Source organism: Lithobates pipiens, unplaced genomic scaffold, assembly GCF_037356315.1.
Source record: "Lithobates pipiens isolate NorthernLeopardFrog02 unplaced genomic scaffold, aLitPip1_a1.2 Scaffold_8, whole genome shotgun sequence".
Taxonomy (NCBI): domain Eukaryota; kingdom Metazoa; phylum Chordata; class Amphibia; order Anura; family Ranidae; genus Lithobates; species Lithobates pipiens.
The window spans coordinates 148682374-148698802 of NW_027507903.1; the positions used below are offsets into that span (position 1 = coordinate 148682374).

The 16429-nt window shown below is 38.9% G+C and overlaps 1 protein-coding gene across 6 annotated transcripts in view; it reads right to left on the minus strand.

Moving 5' to 3' along the window:
* Positions 1 to 16429, minus strand: part of SFMBT2 (Scm like with four mbt domains 2) — a 267599-nt gene that overhangs the window by 96010 nt on the left and 155160 nt on the right. For 5 of the 6 annotated variants that reach the window (XM_077469284.1, XM_077469285.1, XM_077469283.1 and 2 more), the window contains one exon: positions 15038 to 15103. The exons of the other annotated variant lie outside the window; for it this stretch is intronic. In XM_077469284.1, the coding sequence (XP_077325410.1) occupies positions 15038 to 15103 (66 nt within the window). The remainder of the gene's footprint in view (positions 1 to 15037; positions 15104 to 16429) is intronic. 6 annotated transcript variants of the gene reach the window in all.

The following is a 16429-nucleotide window of genomic DNA, read 5'->3' on the forward strand; positions in this document are numbered from 1 at the left end:
CATAATTCAGTCAGATAATAAGAGTGAATCTAATAAGGATCTTTTCCTTTTTTTTTACATATTTTGCCATTTTTTGCCTTTGTAGATAAACCTAGGAACGCCTATAGAAAAAACTAATTGATACATTTTTAACAACAATAGTTAAACAGCAGATTCAGCAGAAAAACCCAAATGTCTATGAATTCAATCTAGTCTAATTTTAAAGCCCAACTCCAGGAAGAAAAAAAAAATCCACCTTGCAGTGGGTCCCCCTTGCACTGAAAAGGTTAATTGCTTATTATTTCTAGGGGAGAGATGAGGAGGCTGTTTCACTTACCTGAATACTCAGTTCAGTGCTCTCCTCTTCCATCCAAAGCTCTAGTCTGTGAGCGGAGCCTCAACATCATCATATACCGTACAAGGACATTAACCCCGTATGGTATGCTGATAAGGCTGGAGCCGGACCAGAGTCGATCACAGCTTAAAAAACAGCTGCAGGGTTCTGGTCACAGGGCTGGGGGGAGCCTGCTGGAGCTAGGAATAAACTAAATATTTTCTCCTTAATCCTCTTCCCCTAAACTAACTAAACATTGCAAGGGTGGAATTTTTTTTATTTTCTTGGAGTTGCTCTTTAAAGATTTTATAGTGTCCTCATATTGGACATCCAAAAAGATGACTTACAACATCAGATAACACGTCAGGAATTAAAAGTTATTCATAAATGAATAGCCATAAAAAACATTTTATCTAGTGATTAACAGCCATTCATACTATTTTTTAATAAACTCAATATAAATGCTCCATAACATAACACATGGATCTAATTGCTTGCTACAATATCTTGCAATCACCTGCATTAGCATCAAAACCCTTTATCATAGCATTAATGAATGTTCCTCCAAAGATGGTTATATATGTTTTTTTGTGAGAATGCATCTGCCTTTTTTAGTAAACAATTCACCACAAGACACTGCAATTACCTGTAGCAACCAAAATAAATTTGGATCACAGTATAAACATACGTTCCTCCATGTGCTTTCACAAACAGCTTTATTTTGTGGGCCTAAATCGCTGCGCTTTAGCAACAAAAGGCATTAAAAAGCTCAACTACTTCAGGAAGTGAAGCTAATTTACTAAAGGAATTGAGAAGCTTAACTTCAATTATCCAATCATGAGAAAAGCAAATTATTTATTTCATATGTAAATTATTTGGTATTCAAAGTGAACACAGGTATAATTGAGTGAAGATTATCAACGCCTTTATTATATCATTCTCAGGGTTTCAGCTTTTGTGTATTTGTGTACAGTATCCTCAGTCTAACCACTTTATTAATTTAGAACGTGTGTGCATCACCAAAGTCTAAGAAGGCATCTGGTATTTAGACAACAATATACAAGAATTATATGACAGGGGTCGACAACCACCAAGCCGCAGCCCACTATCGGCCCGTGGCCTTTTTGCAGCCAGCCACGGGTGCAGGCAGCAGGCATGAGACACCTGTCTGGGTGGGTGGCATGAAAGAGCCAGGCGGGTGGCATGAGACAGCCGAGCGGCCGGCATATGAGAGCTGGGAGAATGGAAGAAGCGAGATGACATCATCTCTCTCCGCCCCGCATCGCCACTCTTCCCCCCTGACAGCTGGCCGGTGTTCTGTCAGCCTCAATATCGAAGGTGCGGCAGGGAGCTGAGATGACATCATCTCTCACCGCTGCCCCGCATCACTGTTCTCTGCTATTCTGCTTTCATTCGCAACCCACCAGCCTCTGTGCTAAATTAACCAGTGCTGCTACCAATGCAGTGGTGGCAGGCAGCGTGGCAAGTGATGTGGCAAGTGACATTCTGCATCTGGTGACAGGCAACGTGACAGGTGATGCGGCAAGTGAGATCCCGCATTTGGTGACAGGCAACGTGGCAAGTGACATTCCGCATCTGGTGACAGGCAGTGTGGCAAGTGACGTGGAAAGCGGCATTATGCACCTGGTGACAGGCAATGTGGGACGTGATGTGGCAAGTGGCAATACACATCTTGTGGCAGGCAGCGTGGCAGGTGACGCGGGAAGTGACATTCCGCATATGGTGGCAGGTGATGTGGCAGGTTATGGGGCAAGTGACATTCCGCATCTGGTGACATGCAACGTGGCAAGTGACATTCCACATCTGGCAACAGACAGTGTGACAAGTGACTTTCTGGAATCTGGTGGCAGGCGACATGGCAAGTGACATTCCACGTCTGGTGGCAGGCGACAGTGGCAAGTGACATGCTCAGGGCTCCCACTGATTTTGCATTATGGTGAGTGAACTATTTAATGTATTACTACAATGTAATAATAGAAATAATGCACTTCAATCACCCTGACACCATATCAAGCATGGTACTGTGATGATTGAAGCACTAACAACAGCCATTTCCTGCACAAAATCATTTACCCCCGCATGACCCCCCCCCCCCCCCCCCGCTCCTTACCACAATTTTCTTCACGCAGCCAGTCCCCAGTGCCAAAAAGGTTGGGGACCGCTTTTATATGACATAAAGAATGATAATCTAACTCCAACTTTCACATGCACATAACTTTGAAGCATAATAGACATTATAAGGATGTAAGATTTATACTACTATGTCATATACAGGAGAAGAATATAAGTATTGACATTACAGTATTTTCTATTAGATAGAGGAAATGTATTGACCTATCATTATTTAAACTGTTCATAAGCACATTTTGACTATTTACAACTGCAAATTTATTTTACCTTGCAAACTGACCATAAGGACATAAAGAGGGCACCTTAAAGAAACTACTCACATCTTTGAGTTATTTTCCGGGCACTTCTGGTTCCTCAAAACCCCGGGCATTTTGAGGATATTCCCACTCCATGCCTTCATTTTGGTTTCCGAGTTCACCCACTGCATTTAGTGGTCAATGCAGAGAGGAGTAAGAAGTAAAGCCAATAATTGTAATAGCCAATACCTACACAAATGAATTCTCTGGGATTTACTAATTCAAGCTTACAAACAGGCATCTTGATGTGTCTGCTTTATGGATGTTTGTAGAACTAGAAGGTAATGTGAGTCCATAGTTTCACTTAAAACAGATATACTTTTCAATTTTAAAATTTAGGGGAAAACAGCTGAAATTTAGTAGTAGGATGAGTGAAGGGGTCTGGGTTTAGTTCATGGGGCATTTATTGAACCCATTGTGAAGTTTGAAACCTTAAAGCTGAACCCCGCCGAAGTCTATGCAGGTCAAATCCTAAAACTGTGTCCATTTTTGAGGATAATATGCCAAGGAAATGGGTGGACCACAGAGAAAATAAAACAAAAATACTATACAGTGGGGAAAAGGTTCAATAATCCCTCTCTATCCAAAATGTGATAAAAAAAAAGTTTTGTCCTCAGTTATACTTTAAAGATTAAAAAAAAAGCCTTTTCTCTCATAGGGATGCTTAAATAATGATGCTCTTTCAAAGAGCCCAGGAGTTAGGTATTAGAAAAAAGCAGATGTATTTATATAAAATGGCAAGTGTAAAAGAGGTTTTAACAAAAAGCTAACACTTTATGAGCTGATGGTATGCAGAAGCCCAGCAGGTTTGCTGTGGCAATCAATTATTTCTATGCAATATCCAGACTTGCTATTCAATGTACCAGGTTATCAACAGTTGATCATATGTCATGTAATTCTTAGTGAATCTGCTTGTTCAGAGGAGGCTCAAGGGTGGAAACTCGCATTCCAAAGAAAAACCTGAATACTGATGCTTGCAAAGCCAAGTTTACTGACTATACTGATTGTGAACATTTATCGATTATGATTGTAGATGTTGAGGTATTAGGGGTTAGATATTAGAAGCAAGGAGATATTAGAAGCAATAAATCTGGAGTCTACTTCTATGCGTTAGAAGCTACCTACACTATGTTGGGGATTAGGCTTTAAGAGCCTGGGGTTAGAATTAATGTGTTGGTGTTATAGATTAGGTGTTAAGAGCTAGATGGTAAGGAGTGAGAGACAAAGTGTTAGGTGTTGAGGTCTGGGCCTTAGTGGCTAATTCAAAATGCAATTTTTGTTGCATTCTCATGTTTTGTTTAGTAAAATGTAAGCTGATACTCATAGTTTGCATTCCTTGGAGGAGATGCTGTATGAAAACATCAACAATCTGTCCTCAGCAGATAGTGGAAACACCAGAACAAAGGAGGCGCTGGATTTCTGAGGGTCACTGAAATTGTCACTGGCTCTGCTTCGGCAGCACTCCACAATACAGGGAATGTATCAATCCATAGACCTACAACACAATGACAGCGCTAAACAAATGTTCAAAAGTCCAAGGTAGTATAATGATAAAAATATTCATAGCAGAAAGGAGCCAACGTTTTTCAAGGAGCAGCAGATAGTGGGGCTGACTAATATCATTTGACACATACTACACCATGACTTACACGACCTTACTCTGCTGAATCCTCTTCCACTTCAGGCAGGAACTAGTCTTACACTTAACAATGGAAGATCCCCCCTCCTCCCTGCATGAAGCAGAAGGTGCAACTTCCATGGAATCTGCTTGTCTGTCCCTTCAACCTAGAAGCTCTTACAGCACAGAACCAAGTAAACACTTGAAGAATCCTGCATGTCCAGGCAAGAGACAACATGTGCCCTGTAGCTAAAGACAATGCTGCCCCTCAAGAAACTGTTCTTCTGAGTAATCAGGAAACAGAACAAGGGTGCACACACTGCTTCAGGCAAAAAATGGATACACCTGGTCCAAGGTGCTAATCCCGGCTCATCACCATAGGCAATATCAAGAAGAGAAGAAAATATTGATCGCACACTTGTAATGATGATCAGGTGACGCGTTTCACACGAAAAGAACTGCTTGTCAAAAGCACGGTTCTTTTTGTGTGAAACGCTTCAACTGGTCATCATTGAAATTTTGTCTGGCTCATGACAATAAGGAAAATTCAACAGCATCTTTTGGATCCAAGTGTGCGATCAATCTTTTCTTCTCTTCTAAACTGTTCTTCTGAGCCTGCCACTCTGCTTACAGGTACTCATATTGCAAAAGGCCCTTCTAGTGCCCTATGTCCACACAGTGCTATGCAGTGATACATTAAAGCAAATTGCTTGAAGATACCGGCTAAGATGAGTATAACCTTTAATAAAATAAATACAAAAAATGTATTTATGTTATATGATTTTTTTTAATTAATGCAAATAAATGTCTTTGCATCATTTTGCATCATATTTTAGTAGCACAACTATAAGGTGGTTAAGGATGCTTTAGCCTTGTTACTCCAATCCCAGAGAAATGGGAATTGCCATATATATATCATTCTAATGTAGAGAGACTCCCAGTGGCCCTTGCTCTATATGTTCATATCTTGTTGCCATGGCTCTATTATCAGACCACACACTATACTTTTATCTTGTTGTTCACTACAGGTTTGCTAGTTGTATGAGCACTGTTTTTTTTTTTGGGGGGGGGGATTTTTTACATTTTCTATGAGTAACAAATGTGCATTTCTCATGTATATTGCCATGCTTACCTCAATAAAAAGATTATGGGGAAAAAAGTTTGCCCCTGCTACCATATGACATCTTAAAATAACTGCAAATGAAAATCTATGTGCATGGGTCTATATGCACAAATATAACTGACAAATGTCCCTTTTTCAAGATACATTGCTTTAAAAAAGGGATCCTGCAAGGTAGCAAAAAGTCAACCTTTGATGCCTGTTAGTTTATGTAAATAAAGGACAAGATTATAAGTATATTAGGGTGTGTCGGTGAACACCCTTATTTTTCTATAATCTGCGCTATTAAAAAAAAGAGTTAAACAAAAATGGTTCTTATGCCCTGTACACACAAATTCCGACGGAAAATGTCTGATTGGATTATATTGTTGGAAAATCCGATCGGAGTGGGCTCTATCAGACTTTTTCCATCGCAGGATCTCAAATTTTCCAACAAAAAAATCCGATCTGACTTTTCCGATCGTTTGTAGAGAATTCCGATCGGACAAAGTGCCACGCATGCTTAGATCAAATTACGAGACCAAAGCTATTGGCTACTAGCCTCAACGTAGTCCCATCATAACGAACGAACATCATCACGTTCCGAACTAACGGATTTTCCGACAGCTTTGTCCGACCGTGTGTATGCAACACCAGTTTAGGACAAAATCCGTTGGAAAAAATCTGACGGATTTTGTGGTAGGAATGTCTGACTGTGTGTACAAGGCATTAGCCCTTGTACACACAGTTGGACATTCCAACAACCAAATCCGTCTGATTTTTTCCGACGGATTTTGTCCGAAACTGTTGTATACACACAGTCGGACAAAGTTGTCAGAAAATCCGATTGTACATTGTACATAAATTTTATAGCCCAGCTGGAAAACTTGGTCCGTCGGATACTCCGACAGAAACAGTCCGATGGAGCCCACACACATTCGGATTATCCGACAACACGGTCCTATCGGGCATTGTCCATCGGAATGTCCGACCGTGTGTACAAGGGCTTAGGCTCCATGCACATTTAAAAAAAACACCAGTTCCTTTGGCAGAAAAACAAAACAATCAAAAAGAGCATTTTTGTACACATGTTTAGGCATGTTTAGGAGAGTTTAGTGTTTTTCTGCCAAAAAGCTCCAATCAAAAATGCAAACCAGAAGGTTTTTTTTTTTTGCCTCTAAACGCTGAGCTTAAAATATGCCTCTATTCATCCTAATGTGCATGGACACACAGGATAACATTGAGCTGCTTCTACAGGTAAAACACAAAACTCCTGTACAAGCATGGATTTTTAAGCCAGTGTGCGCGGACCCTTACAGCTCTAAAGTCTGCACTTAAATATTCGATTATTCAAAGCAAAATTCAAAGCATATACTGTACACCAGGGATATGCAATTAGCGGACCTTCAGCTGTTGCAGAACTACAAGTCACATGAGGCATTGCAAGACTCTGACAGCCACAAGCATGACATCCAGAGGTTAGCTGGAGGTCCGCTAATTGCATATCCCTGCTGTACACCCAATAAAATAATATTTTCCCTCTGCTTGATTTGCCTGTGTCATTTATAAACATCTATGTGAAAGAGAAAAACAAGATAATTTGCAGAACATTTTATACACATTTCAATGAATAAGTAATATGCAAAAAAACAGGTACGTTCTTTAACAGCTTGGCTCCGCTGCGCAAAATCACATTATATTACATGATCTCACGAGGCTTGCTCCGTGAGTCCCACAGCGGGTCCCGCGATCGTGTCACGGAGAGGAAGAATGGGGAGATGCTAATGTAAACAAGCATTTCCCCATCCTGCTTAGTGACAGTACACCAATCACAGCTCCCTGTTATCTGGAGAGGTGATCAGTGTTGTGTCACAACTAGCCCAACCGCCTACAGTTAGAATCACTCCCTAGGACACACTTAACCCCTGCAGCGCCCCCTCCCAGTTAACCCCTTCACTGTCAGTGACATTTTTACAGTAATCAATGCAATTTTATAGCACTGATCGCTGTAGTAATACCAATGGTCCCAAAAATGTGTCAAAAGTGTCCGACATAATGTTACAGTCACAATAAAAATCATTGATCGCCACCATTACTAGTAAAAAAAAAAAAATATTACTAAAAATGCCATAAATCTATCCCATATTTTGTAGACGCTATAACTTTTGTGCAAACCAATCAATAAATGTTTATTGTGATTGCTTTTACCAAAAATATGTAGAAGAATACGTATCGGCCTAAACTGAAGGGAAAAAAAATTATATATTTTTTGGGGATATTTATTACAGCAAAAAGTAAAAAATATTGCTTTTTTTTTTAAAATTGTCACTCTTTTTTTGTTTATAGTGCAAAAAATAAAAACCGCAGAGGTGATCAAATGCCATCAAAACAAAGCTCTATTAGTGGGAAAAAAAAGGACATGAATTTTGTTGAGAAGCCATGTTGCACGACCGCGCAATTAGTTAAAGCGATGCAGTGCCGAATCACAAAAAGTGCTCTGGTCTTTGGCCAGCCAAATCCTCCGGGGCTGAAGTGGTTAACTATAAGGATAATCAATGTACATGTGATAATTTATTTGGTATTAGATTAAGCCTATTTAAATAACAACATCATAGCCAAGTTGACAGAAAAGCTTCATTAGCTAACTAATGACATTTCATTAGTGCAATCTTCAGAATCTTTGCCATGAACATATTAAATATGTTATAATCTAGTTTAACCAGAAATACTTGGTTGTGTTTGCTGTAAAGCTATAAACACATTTTATTTAAAAAGATGTGGCACCAAGTAATGAATGTCTACATAGAGAGCTTATATTTAAAATGCATAGTGCTTCAGTTTACTGCTTTATATTGTTTAGGAATAATACATTTTTATCTCTGTGTCCAGAGATTCTTTAAACATTAATGTAGCATTCTTAACCAGAGTCATTTGCACTGTTTAACTCTTAGATTAACATAAGCAAGAGGTCATTTTGTAGTCTGTTGGCTGTTACAGTATAGCACTTTTTTTTTTATAGCAATAAGTATATCATTAATATTAAAAGAGGCTCAAGATGTTTCTAGAACACAGCACATCCATACTAATTGTATCCTAGGTGGATTCGCAGAAGATGATCAGCAGTTGTGGATACAGTGGATCAAGTGTAAATCTTTATGTCAAATTATAATGTAGCAACATGTTTGCTAATGTCAGTAGGATTGTGCACTCCACTGTCTCTGAAGCCAGAATCTTTAAAAGTAAACACACATTGGTAAATATATATCATAGTTTATATAGTTTGTAGTGGATGCTATAACTTTCCTATAACTTTAAATAATAAACATTGATTTGGGTTATTTTCACTAAAGAAATATAGCACATGTTGGCCTAAACTTATGAAGAAAGATTATTTACTGGCAAAGTTTTTAAAACAAACACAAAGAAAAACTTTTTTTTTTCAAAATGTACTTTTTTGTGTGTATTTTGCAAAAAAAAACAAAAAACAATGGTGATTAAATACAACCAAAAGAAAGCTCTATTTCTGTGAAAAATATGATAAAAGTTTCATATGGGTACATATGTTGCATGACAGCGCAATTCTCGTTCAAATTGCAACAGCGCTGAAAGCTGAAAATTGGCCTGGGCAGAAAAGGAGTGAAAGTGCCCAGTATTGAAGTGGTTAAAAAACAACAAAGGAAAACAAAAAGGTGCAATTGTAATTTTTTTTAATGTTCTTGATGCATCTACCTTAAAATTAAATGTGCTAAGATGGTTTAAATTTTAGTTTATTCTGAAACAAAGCATAGCAATAACAGAGGAAATAAGACTAGCGATAGGACTAGCCATCCTCCATGTTCTGTTCTATCATGTGTTATGGATAGTTTACAAAAAACCTTGTGTCTGACTTTAAAATCAATAATCTATTTGTGCCCCTCATTTTTAATACTTCTCTCAAAAACAGAAATTGAGATAAGACATAATGATCAACCTATTACCATCTGCAGCTAGTGAAAACATAAATTGGTTTTCATCTGAAGGCCATTTAAAAGGTTGGTGCTGTGGGAATAATAATTCTCTATAATAATGTATTCAGAGCTCCATCAGTAGAGAAGGTTAGGTGAAATGTGTTGGTGAATATTTCTTATGCACGTAGAAAAGAAAATATAATAGGCGCTATAATAAGAACTGTTTGTGTATTAAAATAAGTTTGACTGTTTTGCTTGGCCAAAGTCCTCATTTTTGTATGCAGTCTGCTCATCATTTTTTTTTTTTTTTTTTTTTTAGTAAAACACTCACAGCACACAAATGCTGTCCACCGGAAACAGTTACATTATTATCACCATGACAACCCAACCACAACTCCAGCTTCTTCTACCAGCAGTGTAGAAAAAGAAAAAAGACTATAAACTTAATACTGTAAATACCATTTTGCATATGAAATGGAAAAACAAAGATCTGGTAAGAGTTTGTCTACTGATGCAAGGTACCTATTTACATACATTACTAGCCCTTTTAACAGATTTGGTATGTAACCAATCAGTCTTCCAAAATGTATCAGCATGAATGTATTTTTTTTTTGTTTTGTTTTTTTTGTTTTCTGAATTGCATCGTACCTGTCATTGCAGAGATAATTATGAAAAAAAATGTTTTATATACAGATCCATTTTTTTTAAAGAAGAAACAAAAAGCATAATTTTTAAAAATATTTTTTAGACTTGTAATTATAAGAATATGCATTGAATATTCGCATTTACCTATTTTTAACCATCAGTTGGTGCTCTAGGCAGTTTTTTTATATGTTTACCAGGCTATTTGTAACTGTTATATTAAAAATATCCCATTGTTTACAGAAATCAATAGCTCATGCTCAAATTACATTGATGGCTATATTAATCAGAGGAGTGGCTCTTCGCCTACTTTTTGCTATTTATTGCTCCAAAGAGACTTTCAATTTGAGAAAGACAGTCTGAAATCAAACAGCTTCAGCTGTATTTTCTCTTTTAAAAATCATAGGTGCGACCTGTATTAACTGTTTATTTGCAAAGAAATACCTTCTAAAAAAAATATTAACCCCAAATAATTATTTCCTGCACAATGATGTTTACAGTAAATGCACTAAAAGTGTAGTCATAAAAATTATCTTTCGTATATACAAAGAACTGGATTGTATATAAGGTGAATTCATATTAACGTTAATATTAACTTTGGAAAAAAAAAAAATAATACCACAGTTTTGTTTGGTTTATTCTAGCCTTATGGGATTCCTAGTCCAAACTTTTTATTAATTAATACCATATTTTTATCACAACAATTATTGGGTGTTATCAATCTGGAAAATGGCAAGGAAGTAAATCAAACAATAGTCTAAGTAAACATAAAAATTGTAGTGTTTTCTAAGGATTACCAAATATAATAAATGGGTGGATCGGATCCAAATGAGTGGCAAGATAAAAGAAAAATAATCCAGTTGCTCTGAGCCTGTAGACATAAAGGCAATTTGCACAATAAAAACAGTATTAACAACTTTGAGCTGTGAATGGGTGGGTGCTCTACACAAGTTAATCCAGGCAAGTGATAAAGTGTTGGAATACTGGTTGGTTAAGCTAAGTAACAATATATCCAGCAGAGTGAGAATCCCCACCCAATATTTTATTTGAAAGGAATCAATTGTTTTCTATATGTGATACCATCATACCATCATTCTCAGCATTACTGTTAGGCATAGATGGTGCAAATTTCTTTCCTGCAAACATGGGTGGTAAGAAAGAAATTTGCATGATTCCCCCATCAACACAGACAGTGCCTCCTGCCAAGATATTGTGTGTTTGGGCCGCGGGCACCCTCTCTTTTGGTCTACTAAATTTGTTGTAATAGATTTGTTCTATCTGTTTAACCACTTCAATACCGGGCACTTAAACACCTTCCTGCCCAGACCAATTTTGAGCTTTCAGCGCTGTCGCACTTTGATTGACAATTGCGCGGTCATGCTACACTGTACCCAAATGACATTTTTATAATTTTTTCCCCACAAATAGAGCTTTCTTTTGGTGGTATTTGATCACCTCTGCGGTTTTTATTTTTTGCTAAACAAATAAAAAAATACCGAAAATTTTGAAAAAAAAAAAGTTTTTTTTTGTTTCAGTTTCAAAACTTTGCAAATAAGTAAGTTTTCTCCTTCACTGATAGGCACTGATGGGGTTACACTGATGGGCAATGATAAGGTGGCACTGATGGGCACCAATGAGGTGGCACCAATGAAGTGGCACTGATGAGGCGGCATTGATGGACACCGATATGTGGCACTGATAGGCGGCACTGATGGGTGGCACTGATGGGCGACACGGATGGGCACTGATAGGTGGCACAAATTGGCATGGATTGGCATGGATAGGTGGCACAGGTGGGCATGGGTTAGGCAGCACAGGTGGGCATGGGTAGGCGGCACAGGTGGGCATGGGTAGGTGGCACAGGTGGGCATGGGTAGGCGGCACAGGTGGGCATGGGTAGGTGGCACAGGTGGGCATGGGTAGGCACTGATAGGCGGCACAGAGGGGAACTGATAGGCGGCATTGTATTATAATATATTGTACTAATGGATGCCAATCAGTGCCAATCAATAATGCATGCCAATCAGTGATGCCCATTGTGGGCACTGATTGGCATCCATTATGGGCACTGATTGGCATCCATTGTGCCACTGATTGGAATCCCTGGTGGTCTAGGGTGGCATACCTTGTCCTTGGCATCCCTGGTGGTCTGGTGGCATCCCTGGTGGTCCAGTGTTGGCATCCTTGGGGGGGCTGTGCTGATAATCGATCAGCACAGACCCCCCCTGTCAGAGGAGCAGCCGATCGTCTCTCCTCTACTCGCGTCTGACAGACGCGAGTGAGGAAAAGCCGATCACGGCTTTTCCTATTTACACTGTGATCAGCCGTGATTGGACACGGCTGATCACGTGGTAAAGAGTCTCCGTCGGAGACTCTTTACCGAGATCGTAGTTGCCGGGTGTCAGACTGACACCCCGCAACAACGATCGCTGCGATGCGCGCCCCCGGGGGCGCGCAGTGGCTCATAATCCTGATCACGTCATATGACGTCCGGTCAGGTTTATGAAACCACTTTGCCGCCGTCTATTTGCTATGGGCGGGCGGCAAGTGGTTAATAAGTGCAGAAAAATACTGTTATCAAATGCACTCTAAAAAACACAATGCTTCCCACCTATGTTATAGAGAACAAGAGTGGGAAGTGTTCTGTAGTGCTGTCCTATGTTGACAACACTGTTCTTCTATAGACACAGAATGGTGGGTCAGCGTTGCAACACTAAAGCAGGAAGTATGTTACTGGTAGGATCACAAAGTGAAAATAAAGGGAAAAAATGCAGCCATCACCTCTGAGGACTGATAAACTGCAATTTATTACATTGTTGTTCTTGAAGTTACATACACTCTAAGCATTTTGCCCTAGCTTACCTGGTTGGAAACTTTGCAAAAGGAGAAATATAGCTAAAGCTATTTTGGCCCTAATTCCCCTGGGATCACAGGACTGCAGTTAGTTCTGGACTCGTTTTCAGCTGGCCCAGGCTCAGAATCGATCCTGACTTTAAAGTGAGAAGCCACCCAGATGCCTGGACTGGTAGCTGGCTCAGCTTCTCAGCGAGACACTGGGAGACTGAGCCAACTGACCCCTGCACAGCCAGGCGCTACAGTGAATGCTGGAGGGCACAGTAGAGAGCTGGTGATTGACAGTCATAGGCTCTCTGCTTATTGAAGACCCATGCTCAGTGCTCAGTCTTAAAAGTGACAGGGAACAGATGCTGCATCCACCTAAATGCATAAATGGTAATAAAAAAAACAACATATTTCTCCTTTAATCTACAAGTGAAACACTGTTAATGCAGAAGTACATTAATCACTCATTAGTGATCTTTCTTATTATCTCATATATTTATGAGTGACTAAAACATCTTTAATGTTTGGTTTCTATTTTCTGTGACTTTGCTTTTGTGTTCTACAGTGGCAATACATGTACAATGTTCTACAGGCATTAGGAAGACATTTGACAGATTCACAGATTTATAAGATATTAGGAAGGTGTACAGGTATGTGCCAAGTATGATTCCTGAAAAAAAAGAAAGTTATTTTGACCACACTCTGCCATGTTAAAGGGTGCTGGTCATTTTGCTGGTATCTAGCAATGAATCTATCAGTGATGGCATCATACTCATATGAACAACTACATATTGTAATGCTACTCCAGAAATGCACAAGCTCAGATAATAGAGGGACTGTTTGAAGAAACAGAAATCTTTGTAAAATACATCATATGGATAAGCAAAACTATAGTTACCACTCCTAATTCTAAGACAGCCGACTCCCTTCCAAGAGTCCTTGATAAGTATATAAAACATTATAATGTCTATGTAGTAGGCTGGCAATAGGTAAAGTCAAAATTGTTGTTTTAGTTTTAGATAAGGGAGGCAAGGGTTACCCGTTTAATTCTTATTGCTGTCAGTGTCCCAGGTAAGTAGAGTCACCCTCCCCAGGGGCAGACTGACAACTCATGGGACCCCTGGGCAATAGGAGATTATGGGGCCCCCAGGCAATAGGAGATTATGGGGCCACACAGTGTACACACAAACACACACATACACACACACACATACAGTATACACACACAGACACACAGTATACACACAGAATACACATACACACACCGAAAAGGTACTGGAGAGGCGGGGCAGCTATAATCTTGGGATTTTAAAAAAAAACACAGATTTTTACATACTGTCCCTGGTTTTATTGAGGCTGGAAACCCTGATGGGGCCCCCTAGTGGCATGGGGCCCTCGGGCAGTGCCGGAGTGCCCCAATGGTCAGTCTGCCCCTGACCCTCCCTATATGCCTTGGTGACCATGTCACTGGGATAGTAAGTGATGGGAAACCCATAATTGTACACTAGAACAAAAAGGTGACTTCCAAATGGTATAACTGTTCCTGAAACTGCTGTCCAAAAGGGGAATTCTCTTTACTTTGGAGAGATTTCCTGTCACTTTCTGTTGCGCCTTCAAGACAGGAAGTAAAATCAGATGTCCCAAACAGCACTATAAACTGGTAGACTAAAACTAGAGCTAAAACTAAAACAGATTTAATCCTTCCTTATATTATCTAAAACATAGAGCATGCATTTAAATTGCAATATAGTTTGTGTATTTTCTTTTGTTAAAAAAATTCCACATAACCATATGTGGACTTGTACACATATTTCACATTCAATCTGGTCCAGGCCAACTGAGGTTCGATAAAGAAATGACTGTTTAGGGGTTGTTATCACAAAGTTATCACAAATATTTTAGTATTTAGCAGGTTTACAAATTAATTCCTGTTCACATAGCTGGGGGTAACCCCGTGCTTGCCTGAATTACTTTTTAGCGTTACTATGGTCACAGGATCATTTTAGAATAGTGTTAATGTTAAACAAGACTGTTGTATTATTAAAAGTTATATCCAATGATCCTTCTTAAACTAACACACATCAACATTTTTGAAAGTTGGTTAAGGAGCTCCCCCAATAATGTACTCACCAGATGCTGTGCCATTGGAAAGGTTGAAGTGCTGTTGGCGCTGGAACACAATGGCACCTAATGTTGCTAAAAAGAGAAAATTCCACATTTGAAAGCCAAGTCTTCAAATTGTGTAAGTAATGGTAGAAGACACTAACACCTTTTTGCAAGCAATGCCACAATCTATCACGGTCTTCAAAAATGTGCTTAGATATTTTTTCACTCAAAGCCAAAAATGTACCGTACTTTGTGTATACAGTATATAAATAAAGGTCATGTATGATACTGTAATTATCTCACATAAGGAGAAATATGATACCATTTCTACTTATCTAGACAAAATAAATATAATTCAAGATTCATAAAAAACGAAGAAACCAGAAGCAGAAGAATGTTTATCTATGCCTGCACTATTTTCTGTAAAAATGCTTTTTAAAATTAAGTACCTAGTTATTTTTGGGAGACTAATAAATGTTTTACACCACTGATATTGTTATGTATTTTGTTCAAATACGCACAACTGTGCAAAAGTTTTGGGAAGGTGTGAAAAATTCTGTGAATTAAAGTAGATCTGTAAGAAAAACTTTTTTGTTCATTTTGGATAGAGTAAGGGAAGGTTATAAGCCCGGTCAGATTTTTTGTTTCCTTATCTGTGTCCCATTGCAGAGATGATCCTTTACTGCCTGTCCCATAGCCAAACAGAAAGTGAGAGGAAATCCCTGTAAATTAAGGGAATTCCTTGGGGACCCCCAGGTCACCAGAACTAGTGTCCCCATTGGATGATTTTCCCTCTATCACCTTTCTGAGGACAACCCAAAATGTAGGATTTTCACTTTAAATGATAATAGTAAACAGGACAAATTGGGAGGGTGAATCTCCCTGACGGGGGGAGGGGGGGTACAAACAACCATAAAATCTGACAGGTGTTTTAATCCCTCTCCACAACACCTATGCTAAAAATATGCCCTCTAGACATCAATATTGTGCAATGAAAGCTTTGTTTTGCCTTTATTTATACTTTAAAAATTCTTTCAGAAATGTGTTAATAGTTTATTTTTATCAATTAACAAAATGGAAAGTAAATGAACAGAAAAAGAATCCAAATCAAATCCATATTTGGTGAGACCACCCTTTGCCTTCAAAACAGCATTGATTCTTCCAGGTACAATTGCACACAGTTTTTGAAGGAATAAGGCAGGTAGGTTGTTCCAAACATCTTGGAGAACTAACCACAGATCTTGTGGATGTAGGCTACCTCAAATCCTTCTGACTCTTCATGTAATCCCAGACAGACCTGATTATGTTGAGATCAGGGCTCTTTATGGGCCAAACCCAAATTCCAAGGCTCCTTGTTGTTCTTTACACTGAAGATAGTTCTTAATGATATTGTCTGTAAGTTTGGGATCCTTGTCC